A 21,698-nucleotide genomic window follows, 5' to 3' on the forward strand; every position below is an offset into this window, starting at 1 on the left:
ACTAAAATTACTTTGTGAAATGATGATCAAACTTCGAACAGGTAAGTTCTCGTTTAAATCTTGACATTACAGTGTATACAGTATAGTACTGTAGTATAGATAATATGTTTTTATTCATTAGAACATTGATTATGAACTTAAACAATTATGCCATATTATTATTCTTTCATATTTATACGTGAACTTAAACATGAACTTACATACTTGGATTACCATGAATTTGTGAGCGAATTTATGGTGAATTATTATTGTGGATTCTGTGAGATAATTTTTGTATGGATAACGTGACCGTGGGGAATATGAATTGTTAATTGGTTATTTTATCGGAATAAAGAAATCGCGCATTGAAACTGTTGGCCTGGATGGCGCTTGTTTTGAACATTAGTTCGTTAGAGCCAACACCAGTGGTTCAAATATCTGGTGGAGCACACACTTAACTCTTAGGGGAGTGTTCTGTACAAAATATATGAATACTGTAAATGTTTAAACCCCTGGAAATCTAATTTCGGGAGATGGGTGGTGAAAGGCGCCCCACCCCCAAAATGTTGATTATCCAAGTCATGCATGTAATTTGAGTGATAGAATTCTAAAAGTGATTTTTGGAGGTGTCAGTAACGCTCGGAGGCCTTTATATGCTGACACCTTTGATAAAGTCAGTGCAAAAAAGGAAAATTTGAAATACTCAATTATAGATAAAGCAACTAATTGGCTGTTATTGGCAAAAAATGGGAGAATTTAACAAAATTATGGAGACTAGGAGATTGCTTGTAAATTCAATTGGGAGAGTTGGAAAATATGACACTGTAATGTCTCCATATTAAGAGACACAATCAATCATCACCAAGTACACAAAATACTGTTAATTACAGACTGGAAACATGCTGTATAAACTGTTTATCAAGTTATAGTTAGCTATAGTTGTTTTGCAGCATTTGAAAAAAAGCCAACTATTCCAAGATCAATTCAGTATATTCATTACAGTATCAAAACTTGTAACGTAAATTCTTGGTCACAAATGTAATGTTTATATACATTATTGATCAAGTTTCTTAGTATCCTTTTCTTTATCAACTTCATCTTCAACTGCAAGGCACAATACATGAGACCAAATGAAAAATAACTGCAAAAAAAAAAAAAAAAAAATTGTTTTACTAAATTCAACGAACCGCATCCCACCCCACCCCACTAAAGAAATTAAAGATGTATTGTCACATGGAAAATACACCAAAAAAAACCCATAAAAAAAAAACATTTGAAATTAACTTGCTCATTTTAAAGTAACATAAATTATTAACTTGAGCATAGAAATTAGTGTATTTAAAACATGTTTACCCATAATAAATTCAGTAAGTCCTATGCTTAAGTTAATAGTTTGATAAGTTAATTTCAAAATTATTTGTTACGATTTTTGTCATTTTCAGGAAACAATACACAGGAGGTAAACTTGTTGCATTTCAAATTAATAGAATACCACTTTGGTACATTACAACACCAGGGGGCAGCATTTCAATACTAAGCAACTACCTGCCAAGTGGTCAAAGTGATGCTTTCAGAACTAGCAACAGTTCCAATATAGCTTTTTAAACTGAAACAGTACTGATATATTTAGAACCTCATAATTTCTTATCACAAACCTAATGAAAACATGAAACTTGGCATATCCTATTCATTATCATTAATAGAATTTTTTGACACTAATACACTTTCCACTGTTTTTTTTTGTTTTTTTTAATGCAAGCTTTATATAATAAAATCATGTGTAGCATAAAGGTAAAAATAAGTAAAAATACTTTGGTATGTTTTTATAAAATAAAGTACCACAGGCGGGCGTGTCATCACAACACCAGGTAGCGCCCTCTGTTGCCATTCATTACGCCTGAATGACTTCATAGGCTTTCTAGTAGGCATTTTAAAATCTAATATTTTACCATCAAAATGCAATAAAAACAGAAAAGCTCGCATTTTAGTTATTGAACACGCATTTAATCATCGATTAAAATTTACAAAGAAAAGCTAAGATACAACATCTTAATAATTACGTTAGAAATTGGGATCACAGAGTAGTATCACGTGGTATCGTGACGTAACACTGCAGTACTCTATAAATTAATAATTCTTATTCTAATTGAATTTGCAAAGATCTTACCTCAACTACAAAACACAGCGCTCTGCCTGCACTGAGGACAGCGATACCACCGTATTGTACACCTTTTGGAATGCTTAAAAGAGTTAATAGCCCAGTATAATGGGCATACAACCAAACAGGCAGGATATGCAGCCCAAGAATGGTAAAGGTTCCTATCGGTGTTTTGAAATCTGAAATCCAAACAAGAAGATTGCATTATAAACTTGAGGAATAATTACACTTTATTTCTTTGTTATTTCTATGCTGTGTCTGTTTTCTTAATTCTTTTTAATATTCAATTTATCTTTTTTGGTATTAATAAGTATTCATATATCAATTTGGACCCCTCTTTATGTTTTATAAATTTGTGTATTTTAGTGTTTTTTTTAATGTAGTTTTTATCTCCCACTCAGTATTTAGCAGGCAGCTGCGAGTTCACATACCTTTGTTTTTACAAGTTAAGACTTAAAACTCGCATCTCTTGTTCATGTTAGTATAGGTTACAATTTATTTATTTTTTCTTCTAATCTGTTTTTTCAGAGAACCATGCATTATACAATTATACAAGTTCCATTTTCTGAAGTTTCTGAAAGCCAACTCATGTAACATATGCGATTTGTTGTCGCATCTGGTCCGTGTGGTCGCATAGTTCTGCGTCATGTCGAAGAATAATAAACACAACGACCTAAAGATGGTCCCTGGCGATAAATCATGCCGGGGTAAGTCATTTGGAGCTGTCTGAGTTGGCCTTTAGTTGGTATACTTCCACTCAGGGTAAAACCTATATTATATTTCTCATTAGAGCTGTGTGTTTTAAATGTAATTTGTAAATATTTTTAGTGTTATTTAAATGTAATTTTAATTGTAATTTTAAATAATTTTCAGTAATTTACATATTTATTGTAATTATAGCAATATTAATTATAATCATTGCAATAATTATAATAATAATCTTTTTATATCTTGTGATTTTATAGTATTGATTATACTTTTATATTTTTGATGTTCATTGCAATTTTCACCTGTAAGTTGGAATGAAGAGTTCCTGTTAGATGATTGTTATAAAATAAAAAAAAAACAAAAAAACAAAAAAAAACCAAGCCTCTAACTTATGTATATGTAAAGTACTCCATCTGGTTGGCTAGCTCCATGGCTAGAGCATGATAGCTTGGTTAAGTCTACATGCTTACTATTTTCTGGTTTAATAGCATGCTTAAAGTGATGGGCTTATTCAAAACAATAATTAATTCATTCATTGAGTTTTTATCACAGACTTACTTTTCTCCATTACTTTTCTAACTAACCAAGGTGTCTCATGGATAACCATCTTCCACTTAGCTCCAAGAGTATGCGTGCATACAAATACGAGCCACTCTAACATAGCAATAAAACAACCCCACTAAAAAACAAGAAAGAAAATGAAAAAACAAAAGAAATACATTAAAAACACAGTAATTACATAATTACATATAAAAAGAAAAAACACAATAATCACACAATAATAACATACAGTAAATACAAAAAAAAAGGATGAAAATATCATTACTGAAAATTCATAAATATGTGACTATACAATTAGGTTATAAGAAAGTAAAAACATATAAATACACAATAATACAAAGAAAGTAGTTTTTAATGTAACAAAATATCAGATTCTTACAAAAAATTGCTGATATCAATTTAAATGAGATAGATGATAGATCAAAATTCATACCTGGTACAAGCGACTCCATATCATCCCTCGACCAAAATTATCAATAACAACATCAAACTATAAATACCAAAAATAAATATGAATTATGATGATGATGATAATTATATTATAATGTTGGGTTTTCAATGTTCATTATGTATGAATCATCATAGATAATTTTTGAATTGCTAATTTCCTTATTAGGCAAGACTTTTTTTATACCTTGTTTAGCGAACCTGCCGACTGCAAATATTGATGATTTTGAATAAAAATAAATTTTTATTTTTAGCCAATTAGCGCACCTTTTGTCACAAAAAAGTGGAAATTCCAGAAAAAATAAAAAAATTTCTTTTTTTTTATTACACCCTCTGCTCCCTTGAAATCTCCAAACATAAGATATGTATATTTCATTCTAATTATGTAAATTAGAAGCATTTAACCATCCTATTTTACATTCACCAATAAAATTTTATTTTTATTTTCTCCTCCACCTGGATGATTTTGGCAAAACTATTTGCTAAATAAGAAAACCAAATTTTTACTTTTATTTTTATTCCGCCCTCCTCCAATAATCTTTAAAAAAATAAGTATGCGAAACAAGCAATAAGAAAGTCATGCCTTATTTTATGTTAATTTCTCACACATCAAACGGCAAGTTACTTTAATGATGCTTTAAAAATTCTCTTTACGAGGTTTAGAGTGTGGACTTGCAATCCTATGCTTTGTCCACACTATCAAATTTTATTTGACCAAAAACTGTTGTATGCCCATTTATAGTCATGATGTGCCCATATATAGTCATGATGTGCCTATATATGGTCATGAGGTGATGTCATTATAACCATATTTAGGCATGTCAAATCAAATTTGATAGTCTCATGGACAGGGCCTTAGTTGTGAGAAAAACTCCTTGTGTGACAAGGTTTAAATCCAGAACCATGAGACTGGAAGGCAAGAATATACCTGTTGGCATCTGATGCGTGAGATGAAAAAAATGTATATAGCGCCCTCTATGAAAAATTAAAGAAATACAGCGCCCTCTATGTAATTTTAAAAAATTGTGGTGGTGGAACTGCTACTGATTACAGTTGTCATTTGGTTTAGCTTCGTTAAAAGAAATTTATATGGCCTGTATTCACATTTTAATGATAAATTCACTTCATTTGGAGTTTTGGTATAATCAGGCTATACATTTTATCTTTTATAAAATATTTATATGTGTGAGATAATACAACATAGTTGTGAGATGTAAAAAGAGACTCATTATGCGTGAGAATTGACAGGTTACAAGCATTGCGACAGCTCCTCTGTTATTGTTATTGTTCTGAGTGTGGTAATAAAATAAAAAGCAAACAAACCCAAGCACCAAAAGCTGAGCATTGATTCAGTTTCCTAGCAACTGCTCCATCTATTCCTGCAGATAAAGTATATTTACATAATCAAATCTATGATCACACCAAATACATATTATATTCTAATGCTAAATTTACAAAATTATTTAAATATGTTATATAAAAATTTTCTATCACTTACCATCTAATATAACATTAATTGAATACAGAATTAGGAAGAGGCCAGGATTTCTGGTGTAAAATAAACAGCTTATAAGTAATAGCACAATTCTTGCATAGCCTGTGGAAATGAATTTTAATAAAGTATAATTTGTGTTTTTCAAAAACCAAAGGATCCATTGATTATACGTAAATAAAATATGAGTATGGCGACTCTGAAAAATGATTTTTCGGAGTCACCATACTCATATTTTATAATTTGTGTGTTTGCCTATAATTTAAAATGATCAAAGATAACCAGACAACAATGAGGACTGAGGTTTCCGTGATCAACTTTATTAGTTAATCACTTCTCAGTTACTAATTACGTGCCTATTATCTTAGGATTTAATTATCTTGCTCAATTTCTTACAGTTTTTATTTGAATTGCTCTGTATTTTTCAGTCATACGTGTAACGCTGAGAAAGGACACAGACGTGTTCGAAATATTCGTTTTGAATAAATTTTATGTCTCTATAATGTCAACGTATGTAATCGTTTCTTTTTTGTATTTGCTTATTTTATAATATATATTATATAATTTTTTGAGATTTAATGGGAGCAGAGGGCATATTTTTTCTGAAATTTTATTTTTCATGGCGGAGGGTTTGTATCACTCTATGTAGTACCTACAGCACATCCATCAGTGACAGAGTTACAAGAAGTCAAAGCTTAGCGTACATTTCACCCCTCAAAACCTGTCCTGGGCCTGGTCCACATGCAAGGAGCTTCCGATTTGCGCAACACTAGGACAGAATCACTCATACGTGACCGTCCTTCACTGCACATATGTAGATTTTGCCAACTTGCGTCCTAGAATCCATGCGCAGATTATTTTATAGTGACGTAATTTTTACGTTCTACAACGACTACGTCCTACCGTCTTGTGCAATCGAAAGCTCCCTAATAATAAATTGAGTATTGTAGGCCTTAGATAATTAATACAGTACTACACAGCAGCCAAATCTTCTGGCTTGCTTGTGAAACTTGTGCCACTAGGCCAGCCCTACTAGGCTAGTTAGGGCTAGGGGCCTAGGTTTAGGCTGCCTACACAGGTAGAGTAGGCCTACCTACCTAGCCTACTTACTAGCTAGGTACTCTAGGCCTAGACTAACTAACCTAGAGTAGGCTAGCCTAACCGCTTACCAATAAGATTTGGAACGTAGACAAATACAGAAGTAGGCCTAGTCATTATTTATTAATTATGTTTTTCGTTTTATACTGACAAAACAAACAGAACACAGTCAATGACAACCATATTATTAGTTTTCAAGTACTGATTGGGGACGAGTTCCACGGCTCGAAGTTTTGTTTACATTTTTAAGATGTTTATGAAGAGAGCGCCCGCTATCAGATAAATATTTCTAAACAAACCACAATTTCATTGGACAACAGGAGTTCCGTATGCCAAGTTGTCGTCACGATGACCAATGCAAGGTTGTGTATGACAGGTAGTAGGAAAGAAACATATGTTGGACATCAGAGAAGATGGCGTTGTGAGTGTAACTGAGTGAAAAATGTGCCGTCAAAATATGCAGTATTTCGAAGTTTTTTTCCTTTTCTTTACCGTTTTATTGAAAGCAACTTTATCCTCAGATTCAAGGAACATCATAGACACATCTACGTACTACCACTACGAGGCGTTGACTACTTTATTAAAGCAATATGCGAACGACTACCCGCACATAACTCGGTTGACGAGTGTCGGAAAGAGTGTACAAAACCGTGAACTATGGGCTCTCCAAATAACAGATAACCCCGAAGTTGTGGAGAAAGGGGAGCCTTGGTTTAAATATGTTGGTAACATGCACGGTAACGAAGTTGTCGGCCGTCAGATTTTAATTTACTTAATAGAATATTTGTGTAAAAACTATGAAACTGATAATCGTGTGAAAAAATTAGTTGATGAGACGAATATTTATATTTTACCTTCAATGAACCCAGACGGATTTGAGAATGCTGAGGTTGAGGATTGCAAAGGAATCAAGGGTCGAGAAAATGCCAACAGAGTCGATCTGAATCGCAATTTTCCTGATCAGTTTCGTAGGAAAGACCCAAGAAAAGAAATCGAGACGTCGTCATTAATTCGGTGGATTGAAAATAATCCGTTTGTTTTGTCGGCAAATCTTCATGGCGGAAGTATTGTGGCAAGTTACCCATTTGATGATTCGGCAAGTCATATAAGCGGCGGTCATTATAGCAGTACGCCAGATGATGCACTTTTCAAACACCTCGCTCAAGTGTATGCAAATGCACATAGAACTATGCATGTTAAAGAAGGGTGCAAAGAGTTCGGTGACCATTTTCCTGGAGGGGTTACCAATGGTGCCGAATGGTATGATGTACCAGGTGAGAAATTATGTCCAAGAGATGTCCATGAAGTAAAAAATGCCCAGTGAAACGCATAGGAAAAATTGATAAGAATGCCTATATATAATAATATTTAAGAATTAGCAATCAATCAATAATGAAAAATTAATTTTTTCATTTAATATAATTTTCAAAAATTCAATATATTAACATGTTGACTGCCAGAACTTTTTTTAGGTTTTGTCCCTTGTGTCACAAACTGTACATCATCAAAATGGTGTGGTCTATTAGATTGATGGGAAAATATTAGAGGAGGATTAAGCTGGCACATGGAATGTTCAGTACTTCCTATTGCCTCTGCCAAGTGTGAGTTTTTTCATCAACTTTTTGCATGGGTTGGTATAGGTTCAGAGGGGGCGCCCCACTCGTTAAACCCTTTGTACTGCCGGCAACATGCCGTAACTGTACGTTATTTGTATGTTATCGTCTAGTAGGTGTATCTTTCCCAAAATTTAGCTGTTTAGTCTGTTATTGTTCAAGGCCTACTGTATAACCATGAAGTAATTAATGTTAGAATGTTAGCCTGGTTTTGGCGAGTAGGCCTATAGTTGTCCCTGGCACCCTCAGCAACACCCTGTGGGAAGAGGAAAAAAGAATTTATTAAAAAATATAACACTAAGTTATCACACACACAAACATTTTTCTAAATTAATATATTCATCTAAGATTAGAATTATTTACAGCTATGAAAAATCGTTACATTCTGTATTTTGAATGGCAAATCCTCGCCACAATATCCCGTCTACATTTCCTGCAAATCTTTCAGTAGCATTCACTACTACAACTTTACGTGGCTCACAATACATAACACATTTAACTAAACATGGCGTTTAACTAAATACTATACTATTTGATCAGCCAGCCAAGGATTTACATAGTACCACTACTATAAGGCATCTGTAAATTTTTGAAAATTTAATTCTGCAATCTGTAATTGAGTTGGTACATTTTTTTTTATTCTTTTGAAACAAGGTTTTTTTTTTTCATTTTCATATTTTTATGGGCCAGTACAGTATATAAGTACTATAGAATTTATATCTAGAGCTTGGCATTTGCTTATTATCAAATGTATTAAAAATGTTTTCATTGATTGTCCAGTTAGAGAAACAAATATAATGTAGTTTATGCGCTGGTGAACCACACCACTTTTTGGTGACTTCCTTATTTCCTCAAAATACTGTACGAATTAGGCTTTGTATTCATCACTGTAAACGTTCTGCATCAACGGTATTCTAACCAAAAAAAATTATTAAATATTGGCGAGTATATATATAAAGATAATTAAAGTTCCGGTACACCATGTGTAACAAATAAGGATTTGAGGTAGAATTACTGGCCAGGTTGATAGTCTTTCTCAAAAAAAGAATTCCACTTATACTGATACAAACAATTATTTGTACTTGATAAGGTACTGTACTTGTATCACCATACCAGGTGAAGCTTTAAAAAAAAAAATACAATGGCAGATTATGAAGTTGTAGGTCCTAGTGAGAATGGCTAAGGGACCCAGGAACGAACTACATTAAAATTATTTTTTTAGACAATCTTTTGAGAGCGTGGCGCTATCATAACAGCAATTAACAAGTATTAACTTTTATTATTTGTACTATTTATTAGGATATTACCATTAATTTTCCTAAATTTCATTTATTTTATTTTATTTCAAACCATCATCAAATCATCCAAAAGTGAAAAATTAATTACAGGATGCCTTTATTAAATACATTAAAAACATTTAAAATACTGTAAAAAATTATTAATACAATCATTGTATTAGAGATTTTAAAAAAATATTGCATATAAATTATTAAATTATGATATCATTTTTAATTGTAAACTATAGCCTAGTCTAGACTTTATTGGTTAGTGTTCCAGTAAATAACACTAAATGATTTAACCACATTAAATAATATTAATATTATTCACAGTTTTACTTAATTAAGTACTGATAACTATCAATGATTATTAACACATTGGCTGCCAGCGATGAGTATACAGTACTCGTAATTCCCACTGACTAAGAACTATTTAAAAACAAAAGAAAATTTATTTTTTACTTTAACATATCCAAATATGTTTACCACATATTAAGCTAATCCTACCATATGGCACTGTTATTAAATATAAATAATAGATTCATGCAAAACAGGATTAATCTGTTAGTTGAACTGAGCTTTATGGTTTTTTGTATTGTTTAAATGGTAATAATCCAGAGGGTAGAAAATCCCTGTCCAAAAACATAGGAAAGTGGGTTGAAAAAAAATTAAATAATCATGACAAAAATGAGGGCTTTTCTGTGGGAAAAGCCAGTAAATCCTTAAAAGTGACCAGAAAACTAAAAAGATCCCATAGAAATGCTGTTGCAGAGTAACAAACACCATCACAACATTTTTTTTTTGCAATTTGAAACTACTGACAAATATGAATAAGATATGATTTGATAAATATATATGATTGAGTGACAGCGTAAATGACTTGGGAAGAATACAATACAGAAGTTTATATAATTTATATTGCCGTATTATACAAATTTATGTTTCATCCTTTTTACATAGATAAAATTTATGATGTTTGCTCTGAGTATTCAGTTGTGGTTGGCTGGTCAAATTTGATTGTAAATTATTATTGTCTGTTGTGTTTATTGATTTTTCTGTATTTATTCAAACCACTATTTATATCTACTGTAGGTCCTCCCACAGTGCATTTGTGTAGTCATTGTAAATGGCATATTTCTCTCAAAACAATTGTGATTTAGCAAATCAAACATCCCCCCCCCCCCAAATTCCATAGAGGTGTTAATTCGGATCAGGTGATAACAGGATTGGTGAGGTCGCTTACCCACTGACTCTGGACGGGTGATATTCAAAATCAAATTCAACTTGGCAAGGATTCTAAGCTGAAATTAATTATTTTATGACATTTGAACAACTAGTACCGGTTGTATGTGTCTAGATTTTGACAAATTGGCTTTGTGAAATTTTCCTTCTTGGTTTTCTCATTGTAAAGTTTAATTTGTTTCTGCTAAATAGACAGGAATATTCACAATGCTAAAATAGTGAATAGGATTTATGATGGTAATTTGTATGACAAACTGAAGGCAAATAAGGGCCAAATAAAATTGATTGTTAGTTTCACGTACCGGATTCGAAATTATATTTTGGTGAGGGTATTTACCTGTCTCTTATACACATCTAGATGTGTATAAGTATGGCACTGTTATTAAATATAAATAATAGATTCATGCAAAACAGGATTAAGCTTTAGTTGAACTGAGCTTTATGGTTTTTTGTATTGTTTAAATGGTAATAATCCAGAGGGTAGAAAAGCCCTGTCCAAAAACATAGGAAAGTGGGTTGAAAAAAAATTAAATAATCATGACAAAAGTGAAGGCTTTTCTGTGGGAAAAGCCAGTAAATCCTTAAAAGTGACCAGAAAACTAAAAAGATCCCATAGAAATGCTGTTGCAGAGTAACAAACACCATCACAACATATTTTTTTTTTGCAATTTGTAACTACTGACAAATATGAATAAGATATGATTTGATAAATATATATGATTGAGTGAATATATAAATATATATAAATGACAGGAAGAATACAATACAGAAGTTTTTATAATTTATATTGCCATATTATACACATTTATGTTTTATCCTTTTTACATAAATAAAATTTATGATGTTTGCTCTGAGTAGTCAGTTGTGGTTGGCTGGTCAAATTTGCTTGTAAATTATTATTGTCTGTTGTGTTTATTGATTTTTCTGTATTTATTCAAACCACTATTTATATCTACTGTAAGTCCTCCCACAGTGCATTTGTGTAGTCATTGTAAATGGCATATTTCTCTCAAAACAATTGTGATTTAGCAAATCAAACATCCCCCCCCCCCCAAATTCCATAGAGGTGTTAATTCGGATCAGGTGATAACAGGATTGGTGAGGTCGCTTACCCACTGACTCTGGACGGGTGATATTCAAAATCAAATTCAACTTGGCAAGGATTCTAAGCTGAAATTAATTATTTTATGACATTTGAACAACTAGTACCGGTTGTATGTGTCTAGATTTTGACAAATTGGCTTTGTGAAATTTTCCTTCTTGGTTTTCTCATTGTAAAGTTTAATTTGTTTCTGCTAAATAGACAGGAATATTCACAATGCTAAAATAGTGAATAGGATTTATGATGGTAATTTGTATGACAAACTGAAGGCAAATAAGGGCCAAATAAAATTGATTGTTAGTTTCACGTACCGGATTCGAAATTATATTTTGGTGAGGGTATTTACTGTTGCTATATAATATTCTATACTAGTGATAAACAGGCTGGTAGATATTTTTGTTTATAATTTAAAAGAAGTAAAATGAATCTTTTTACTTACTATTCTGTCATTTACAGTATATTTCAACCTCTTGGCTTTGACAACAATCTTTCAGTTCAGTTTTTCAGACATCATTATATTTATTTTCCATGGAAAAATGATTGTTTTTTTTTTTCAAATAGCAAATAGTAAAGTTTTTCACAAGGCTCCAAAATTTGGTAAGGGTGAGGACATGAAACTAGCAAAATTCATTTTATTCGGTCTAAGTTATGCTTATTGTCTTGGTGTTAATTGTTAAGATTTAGAAAAATTGAAAATATTATTGTTATTATTTTTATTTATATATTATATTATAGTTACAGTAGTTTTTTTAAATGAAAAATGTTGTTTGTTCATTTGGCTAATATGTGTATGTTTGTGAAGAAAAGTGTTGTTGTGTTTGTCATTTTAGTGTTGAGTCATAAAATTTTGTTTTGTTAATCGCTTCTTAATTTTCACTATCTACAGATAAATACTTAAGAATGTATTCACAAAGCAAGCACCATAATTGGTGTGCACATGTGTTGTGCAATAATGGTTGTTTGTCTGTATAAATCTTGGGATAGATCTATTAGTGCATTTAGCACCAGATGGTGAAAAACTCTACATGCTTTTAAACACAAGTGCTAAATAATGATGTACTTTGATGTAGTTAATATTAACTAACAAGCAAAGTACCAACAATGTAAAACTGTATGTCAAAAGTATCCAATTATAAATTAAAGGTTAAAAGGTTATTAGCTATTCACTTATACCGTGCAAAATACGAGGAAATCTATGCGCAAACACAATTCAGAAAGATAATACCAGCAACGTATGCCTACAGTTAATAAAAAAATCCAGATTATCAAATCTTTGACAAATAAATGCTGTTGTATGCCTACTGCTCATAGTCATGATGTGCCTATATGGTCATGATGTGCCCATATATATTCATGATGTGCCTATATATGTTCATGATGTGATGTCGTCATGACCATATTAAGGCATGTCACATGTTTTTCTCAAATGAATTTTGATAGTCTATAGACAGGCTGTAAAATTGTGAGAATTTTAACAGGTTGTTGTTTTATGGAATATTTTATGACACAGTTAGTTTGATTAAAATTGTATGGTTTGGAATTATGGATCAGAAATTACAAAATAAGCCATATTTTGATTTAAAAAATAGATTATAATTAATAAAAAAAAAAAACTGTCTTGTAAGTAACATATAAAATACAAAACCACCAAAAAGAAACCCTTGTAAATTATTTTTTTATTTCTTAGGTGGAATGCAGGACTATAATTACCTACATAGTAACTGCTTTGAAATCACGGTGGAGTTGTCGTGCTGCAAGTATCCGCCGCCTTCTCAGCTCTCGACGGAATGGGATAATAACAGGGAAGCTTTACTGGCATATATGGAACAGGTATAGTGTCCCACCTCCCTTTAAAAAAAAAAAATCATTCATATTATGCCTTTTGTTGATCACGTGTTGATTTGATTCAAGGGAAAAATTGAATCTATGCGAATATTCAAATGTAATTTCAGTATTACAGTTTGCCCTCCAATTTCGAGACCACTTTTGGGACCTGAAAATTCGGGGTGGTTTCAGGGGTTGGTCTCCAATTAGAGGGCTAACTTTGTGTTAAAAGGTTGAAGATTGTTATTTGGGTTTTTGGAAATGTGGTCTCGAATTAGAAGGATCTCAAATTGGAGGGTGCACTGTATCATTTTAATTTTACAATTTAAAAAATCTATTTTAATACAGTAAATTATGTTTCTTTTCTCTTTTTGCATCAGTGTAGTAGTTGTTTTTATTGAATATTTTATAATTTGTTCTTAAATGCTCATTGTATACTGATTATCACTACCTCATTTATTAATAGGTACATAAAGGGGTGAAAGGTGTGGTGGTAGACGATGTTGATGGTGTTGGTATTGCTAATGCTGATATTGTTGTCGACGGTATTGATCATAATGTTACGTCCGTTACCGGTGGTGATTTTTGGCGCCTGCTAATTCCAGGGGCCTACGCGATCAATGCTTACGCTGAAGGGTGAGTGTGAACCGTTAGCAAAACATGGAGCAGTGGTTCTCAATCTATGGATTGCGACTCAATATTGGGTTGCCAAATAATTTAGAGGGTCGTGAGACTAGGATTTTCGAAATCGATTTTTATTTATATCATGTTAAAAATTGCTTTAGTACAAAGGCAGATCTAGGGATGTCCTAAAGGGGGATGAAAGGGGTGTTGATCGAGAGACAACGCTACCCTAGGGGTCCGGAGGCATGCCATGCAAATTTTTTGTTTTCTAGACGCATTTTGGACGATCAATAATCTCTTTCTTTATTTTCTTTTTTTTTTTTTTTTACTTTCCATTAATATTCATCTTCCGAAACACCTTAGAGGTTATTTCCAGGCGTATAGAAAACAAAAATCTGGCAGAGGTAAGCCTCCCCTGACTCCCTAAGGTAGTGTTGTCTCTCAATCAACATCCCTTTCGCACCCCCCTCCCCTTTAGGACATCTCTGGATCCGCCTTTGTTGTAGAGAGTGCATTATAAGTATTATTTGAACATTTTTTTACTTCAGTTTTGTTCACAGTCTGTTAATGACCCATTTTGGGTTGTCAGTCAAAAATTTTTAGCTGCTGGTAAAGAAAATTATAAATGGACTGGCTTCACAGGATGTGGTATGATGACAAATAGTTCACTTTCCAATCACAACAGAATTTATTTTTAGCCTGTCTAGTTAAGACAATCTTATAAAATAAAAAGCACTGTATCTGAGGATAAAGTTTTCAAGAGGAAGAAGTTGCCTCGTGGGTATTACAGTAAATATTGAAACAATTGAACAATGATTAAAACCCAGACAGTGCTTTTTTACATAACCATGTATTAAGTGAAATTTGAATGGTGATAATGTCTCAAATAAATGCCCCTCAAAAACCCTCCTCAACCATAAATTCCCCAGAGTGTTTCAAATAAATACAGTATTTCTCTGAAGTCAGCTGGCCGTGGAAATCACCATGCATAGCAGTAAGATGTTTTATGAAAGGTCACCACATTTCCCTAAAGTGTCCTCTCCCAAACTTAGACCCCTTTGATATTACAGTGACTTCCATTTTATAAATGTTCAAATCAAATTTAATGATAACCAACAGATATGAATCTGGACCGGCTCAGCATGTTACGGTTGGAACAGGGGAAGCAATTGAAATGGAATTCCGGCTTCACTCTAGACTTAGGAGAACACTAACAACACCAATAGGTAAATCACTTTCCGGGTTATTGCAACTATTCTTAAACTATGACTCAGTCATTTTGTCAAGTCCTTCTTTTTTTTTTTGGTATCTTTTAAATATGCATTGTCACTTACACAATGGAGTTGCTGTAGGAGATACTGTGTAAGCTCTGGCCACACTGTCACATGTTCTGTGACAATTACCTGTGTAAGCTCTGGCCACACTGTCACATGTTCTGTGACAATTACCTTATTTTTCCCAATGTGCTTGATGATGTCATCACACATTTATATGGGATATTTTATGCTTTTTTTTTTTGTTCCTTTATTGTGACAGCATTTTATAGATTATATTTTGATCATCATTAGATTATAAAAATGTTCTTGTTGTCCATTTCTTGTAGTATTAGATGCTTTGCAACCAACATCATTTACTCACCATAACCATGAGCAAATGAAGGCGTCCTTAGATTACTATGCCACAACATATCCAGACATTACAAGGCTGTATAGTGTGGGAACTTCTGTTCAAGGCAGAGAGCTACTGGTGTTGGAGATTTCTGATAATTCTGGATTCCATGAACCAGGTAAGATCACATCACCACCCTTGAGTTTGTGATGTGGAACAAGAGGATGGCAGGGTGCCGTTGAGGAGGAAGGCTAATGGGATAGTGAGAAAAATGAGAGAGGCTGTTGAGACAGAGTGGGATAGCAAGGTATTGATGAAGAGTAGTGGAGGCACATATTACTGGAATGGAATAGAGATGAGAAGGGAGGCTGATATTCTAGCAAGTCTTCTTGGATTAAGGACTATAGACTGATGCCCCAGTGTACAAAATTGGCTCATGTGCACTATAAAGGAACCCAGTACATCTTTTTCAATTAATTAATTCAATTAACATTTATTCAATTAATTAATAAATACATCAAGTGATAAATAAAGTGGACAACATTAAAATTAATTAATTAGGATCAAAAATAGAAGCAAAGCTTGTCTTTCAAGATGAGTAGGGGATTAACTGGTCTAGACAGACAAGAGTAGTTGACTGGTTTGCCAGATGCTCAAGACACAAAGTGACTCTAATGAGTGAATGAAGTTACAGTACAAGCTAGTGCGTGCCTTAAGCGCTTTGAGACTTCAGTAAAAAGCACTATAAATCTACAAACATGAAACTACATGAAATTACATTACATTACAAGGTAGTGATGAGCAGGGAGGCTGGTAATTAGGAGTTGGATAGTGAGGTAGTGATAAAGAGAGGTTGGCCAGGAGATGAATATTCTGGTGTGGTAGTGATGAAGAATGGGGATGGGGGAGTGGGGGGTGGACTAATAATTGCAGGAAAGGAACTGATGATTGCTGGAATTGTTACATTGTGAATAAGATAACTACATTTATGATATTGGAGTTACAAATGAAGGTGAAAATGATAGTCGGTTGTTGCTATGGTTATATTTAAATTTATTACAATAAAGCCGGGCACTTGCCATGCGTCGTGCGATGGTCGAATCCAGCTCCGCTCCCTATGAGCACTAGGAGAGGCAACGCCGTCTGATGATTGTCGGTGGTCGTCTAAACGGATCGTCATTAAGAATGAACAGTTGCGCACATGTCATTGCATTGCATTCTTCATTGTTCGGCTTAACAGTAGGCATTTTCTTGTAGGTGAGCCAGAATTCAAATATGTAGGTAACATGCACGGTAATGAGGTGGTAGGAAGGGAGATGTTACTGCTGATCATCCAGTATCTGTGTGAAAACTACCAACGCTTACCAGAGATCACGTCATTGGTGGATAACACCAGGATCCACATTATGCCCACTATGAATCCTGACGGACACGAAATTGCTTTTGCAGGTAAACAAATGTAGTGATTAATTTCTACTCATTAATTATTGTGCTACATATGTGTGTAAACCATGTGTAAAAATTCTCTGTTCTATTTGTTTTGCCAAATGTACAGTACTACAATGCATTGTGACAAACCAACATATCTTCCTTCTTTTAGCCCTCTTGTTTTGTCAATGCCTCAGTTATTTATTTAATTCATTTTTTGAACGAATGGACAGATAGAAAGACAGAAATATAATAAAAACTGAAACTGTTTTTCCCTTGTTAATGAAACTCATAAAAGCAAATCATTCTATATTCTTAATTGGAATATAAACATTGTAAAAGATTGAATTCATTATGTATACATTAGCACGTATACGCTATACGTACACCTTATGAAATATTCATAGTAAAACATCTAATTATAGTTGTAATAATTATATTTTTATTACATGTATTAAATTAGTCATTAAAAAAATTTCCTACTAGATGATGGAACTGACTTGGTTGGACGTGAGAATGCAAACAAAATTGATCTAAATCGCAATTTTCCTGATCAATTTGGAAAAACGACCGGTGCTCCTCAACCGGAGACGTTGGCTATGATTCGGTGGATGCAATCATATCCATTTGTGTTGTCAGCTAACCTGCATGGTGGGTCTCTCGTTGCTAATTACCCATTTGATGATAACAGGAACTCATCACAGACCTACAGTAAATGTCCAGATGATGCTGTGTTCCGGCAAATATCAAAGGCATACTCATTTGTAAGTTTTTATTTGTTATTCTTTATTCAAGACATTTTATCTGGCATCAATAAAATTAACAAATAAACAATGAAAATCACAACTTCATCTCACCAAACAGACCATATAATAAAAATTCAAAAATCACAATATACAATTACTGAGATAATTATCATAAACTTAGTTATTAATTATATCAAAAAACAAAGTTTTTGCCCATAAGAAAATTCTAGATTGGTAAACCTTGTTTTTAACAATAATGCTGATTTAATTGGTTTCTTTTATATAGATGCATTATAATTACAGTACAATTTATTATATATAAGTGTGCTATTTTTTTAATAATGAGGTTACTGTATGATGGAAATTGAAATTTGATGAATAAAAGTGGGATGACCCCACAAAAGATTAAAAAAAATAATAATTAAATTAAATTAAATATAATAATACTAAATGCGAATGTACAAAGACACTTCCTTGCAAAAAAAGAAACATTAAAATTTGGGAAAAAGGAATAAAAATACATGAAATAGCACATAAATACATTTACAAAAAAGTACTTTGTATTGATCTTGCTAAACTTGCTTTACATTCATTGTACAAATTAAATAAAATTATGTAAAGGTATTTAAACACTATTTTTGCAGCTTAGAATTGTGTTTAATTGTATATTGGGATAATAAAGTCTATAGGGATAGTAGTTGAAGGGATTGATGCTGTTATGTGTTGTCAGGTTCTCATTCTTGAGCTCAGAGGTTTAAAGCCCAACCTGTCTATTGTGTTTAGGCAAGGCACTTAAATCTGCATTTCTTTCTACCCTGGAATGCAATTAAATACTGGATAATATGGTAATGTTATAATTTAAATGTAAATTTAGATGATAATTATGACCCCCATAGCCATTATTATTTTATCAGACACCAGAATTGCATCGAGGGCCGTTTAATCGTGTCACGGTCTCACCACTCGCGATATCGTTATTTGCTTCCACACGAAAGCCTGGACAATAATGGAACAGTCCAAATGATTAATCCTATCGCACTGACAACACTAAGATAAACAGCGATAATACCATCTTCACAATTTCGTGTTGTTTTGTTTTGACAGGCTTCCTTAGGAAAATAACATTTTCCGGGTAAATAAGGTAAACTCTTTTCATGATTTCTGTTCTTATTTATTGTTATTTCACTTAAATACTAGGCTCATCCCACTATGCACCTGGGTCATCCATGTCCTACGTATCCAGAATATTTTAAAGATGGTATCACAAATGGAGCAGCTTGGTATAATGTACAAGGTAGGTTCTTATTTTTTACAGAAAACGGAATATATCAATAATTACTAATAGTAAATATTACCTAATGTTAAGGATAATATTCTTTTCAGTGTTCACTTTTTAAAATATTTTCACATGAAGTTTGAACAGTTTTAATCTTAAATAGATAATGTATCAAATCAATATGCTGGCAGATATCAGTACAGAGCAAATGTGTGCATTTCTCTCTATATATGGTACATTTTTTCTTTAGGATGAAGTCCAATACATTTTATAGGATTGTTGCTGCAAAGCAGCCAATTCATATTCTTGACAGCAATTTGACATCTGAAAGGTCATTGTTTCAAAAAACAAGGGCATAAGACGACTGAAAAGCGGAGTTTCCTTCTTTCATTCTGCCGGGTAAAATCAATTACTTTAGGCGACGTTTGTAGACTAACCAACACGTACCAACGTCCGCATGTCGCGCTAGCCTTATCCTACTCTCGGCCTAGACTAGCTAGGATGGTATAAGCCTAGCCTTGAAGGGACGAAGGTCCCAATGAAAAACAACGTCGCTCCTTGATAGCTAACATTGTCTATTTAACATCACAATAATTCATTATTAGACCTATAGTTGTTTTTTGAATTGTACTCCACAAATCTCAGTCGATACCTCACACAACTCGAGTAACGTCTCATATCTATTGTCGTGACGTCATGGCTCGCTGGCTCACACTTGCGATGTCTCGCACTTGTGATCAAATTACACGCTGGCTCGCACTTTGGCAACACTCTTTTGCAGTCAACTCGCCCCTAGAAAACCTGCCCTTGGAAACTTGCCCCATAAAAAAATGTACACTTCCTAGACCATGCAGTCTTCAAAATAAAAATTGTAACCTTTAGTAATCAACTACATTTTCCACATACATAGAAATTTTTGAAACTTTGTTAAAAAAAAACCTAAACCATAATTCACCACTATAGACACTTTTTGACAAAAATGAAAAATTACGAGTTTGTTACTCAATGAGAAGTGTTCTAATATAGACAATGGGTCGTGTCTCATATTATTTGTTATATTTTTATTATTCATTATTTTCACTTGACTCGCATAAATAATTTTGTTCGAAGAACATTTATATGCAGTTGTACTTCGCAGCACTTCACTTGCAATTTGCAATTTCTAGGTTTATTTTTTTTTCATTGTGCATGCTTCTTAGCTTGAGATTATTTGACCAGCCCTATAGAATGCCCAAGCATTTCCTTTTAGTGTTCGATATTTCCTTCAGTGTTAGTTATTTCCTTTAGTGTTAGATATTCCCTATAGTGCCATTTAATATATATAAGCCATTGTTGTATCCCAAAGCACCATCAATAATGTACACAAATTTATTATAATATAATAATAATAATGGAATTTATAAGGTGTCAATTAAATGAACAAGGTGCATTATTAAAGGTGCTATGCATGTTAATGATGGAAAAATTGAGTAATTTTTTAAATGAAAGAACAGTTTTTAATGTGTACGTGGAGTAAATTTGATAGTGTAGGTGCTGCAAAAGAAAAGATTTATGGCCAATAGTTTTGATGATGTATATGAACAAAACAGCTTAAGATTTCAACTGAACATTTTGGCCAAGAAGCCTTTCAAAAAGATCTTTTCTGACTTGTTGGACTCGTGTCAGCAAATTTTGCAGCCACCACTGCCTGTATGTGTTACACGATTCACCTGACCCAAGCCCGTTTTTCATTTTTTTTTTTTTTAGTATTGAATACCCTACTTAATGAAATAACACTGTATAATAATTATTCATTATTTGCATCTATCAGGTGGAATGCAAGACTGGATCTACCTGCACACAAGCTGTTTTGAGATTTCAATTGAGATGGGGTGTGACAAGTATCCTCATGAGTCGGATCTGCCTGACTACTGGGAGGCCAATCGACAACCTCTCCTGGCTTATATGTTACAGGTATGTAAATTATCTTGATTGAAAGATGAGAGGCATTGTCTATGAATACTGAAATAAAACCTGAACTCTATTTATCAATCATTCTCTTATAGTAACCCCAATGACCCTTATAGTCACTCAACACTAAGGAAAGACTGGTTGTCCAAAAGCTCTGGTTCTATTTCTTGCTGTGTACTTATGTTTATTTTTTTAGCTGTTGTTTATCAAATTTGTATCTCTAACAAGATCCAACCATTGTTTCCCATAGCGTTGTTTTTTTCCCTTTAATTTCCTTTTAATCTATATGTATATATGGAAAATATATGTATGCATGTATGACTATATATAATTGTAGCATTCAATACTGAAATAAAACCTGAACTCTATTTATCAATCATTCTCTTATAGTAACCCCAATGATCCTTATAGTTTCATATTTTCAAATGCCTTATCTTTATTAATTTAGAGACTAAACAATGCTACTAAAGACCATGGACAAAGTGGTCTTTAATTGGAGGGAGACCTGTATCAGATGTGTATAAGAGACAGGTCGATACCTCACACAACTCGAGTAACGTCTCAT

General features: G+C 33.0%; 2 protein-coding genes across 3 annotated transcripts in view; one reads left to right on the top strand and one right to left on the bottom strand.

Annotated features, from left to right (window-relative positions):
* Nucleotides 1-384: 384 nt before the first annotated feature.
* On the bottom strand, nt 385-6,707 carry LOC117112595 (CDP-diacylglycerol--inositol 3-phosphatidyltransferase 1-like). 2 transcript variants are annotated; one of them, XM_033255695.1, is made up of 7 exons: nt 6,515-6,707; nt 5,352-5,450; nt 5,177-5,232; nt 3,840-3,896; nt 3,404-3,524; nt 2,147-2,316; nt 385-1,120 (listed from the first exon to the last, which is right to left on the bottom strand). In XM_033255695.1, exons 1-7 carry the CDS (start codon nt 6,558-6,560, stop codon nt 1,034-1,036), a joined length of 636 nt encoding a protein of 211 aa, XP_033111586.1. In that variant the 5' UTR covers nt 6,561-6,707; the 3' UTR covers nt 385-1,033. The 2 variants fall into 2 exon arrangements, with proteins under 2 accessions (XP_033111586.1, XP_033111587.1); XM_033255696.1 differs by lacking the exon at nt 5,352-5,450.
* Nucleotides 6,708-6,762: 55 nt separating this feature from the next.
* The window catches only part of LOC117112593 (carboxypeptidase D-like), a 29,180-nt gene continuing 14,244 nt past the window's right edge, over nt 6,763-21,698 (top strand). Inside the window, exons 1-9 of the mRNA XM_033255693.1 lie at nt 6,763-7,717; nt 13,365-13,507; nt 13,968-14,137; nt 15,245-15,351; nt 15,729-15,911; nt 16,991-17,182; nt 17,648-17,925; nt 19,105-19,201; nt 20,994-21,136. Coding sequence (XP_033111584.1) covers nt 6,886-7,717; nt 13,365-13,507; nt 13,968-14,137; nt 15,245-15,351; nt 15,729-15,911; nt 16,991-17,182; nt 17,648-17,925; nt 19,105-19,201; nt 20,994-21,136 — 2,145 coding nt within the window. The 5' untranslated portion in view covers nt 6,763-6,885. The remainder of the gene's footprint in view (nt 7,718-13,364; nt 13,508-13,967; nt 14,138-15,244; nt 15,352-15,728; nt 15,912-16,990; nt 17,183-17,647; nt 17,926-19,104; nt 19,202-20,993; nt 21,137-21,698) is intronic.

This window comes from Anneissia japonica, unplaced genomic scaffold, assembly GCF_011630105.1.
Source record: "Anneissia japonica isolate Jap-2015-1 unplaced genomic scaffold, ASM1163010v1 scaffold287715_len1027211_cov185, whole genome shotgun sequence".
Lineage (NCBI taxonomy): Eukaryota > Metazoa > Echinodermata > Crinoidea > Comatulida > Comatulidae > Anneissia > Anneissia japonica.

Bases quoted from the DNA above. Each gene is read 5' to 3' on its own strand.
- LOC117112595 (XM_033255695.1), bottom strand. From the start codon at position 6,560: ATGACTAGGCCTACTTCTGTATTTGTCTACGTTCCAAATCTTATTG. The intron at 5,233-5,351 runs GTAAGTGATAGA...CTTTATCTGCAG, and splicing joins AATTAATGTTATATTAGATG to GAATAGATGGAGCAGTTGCT. The intron at 3,525-3,839 runs GTATGAATTTTG...CTTGTTTTTTAG, and splicing joins TATGGAGTCGCTTGTACCAG to TGGGGTTGTTTTATTGCTAT.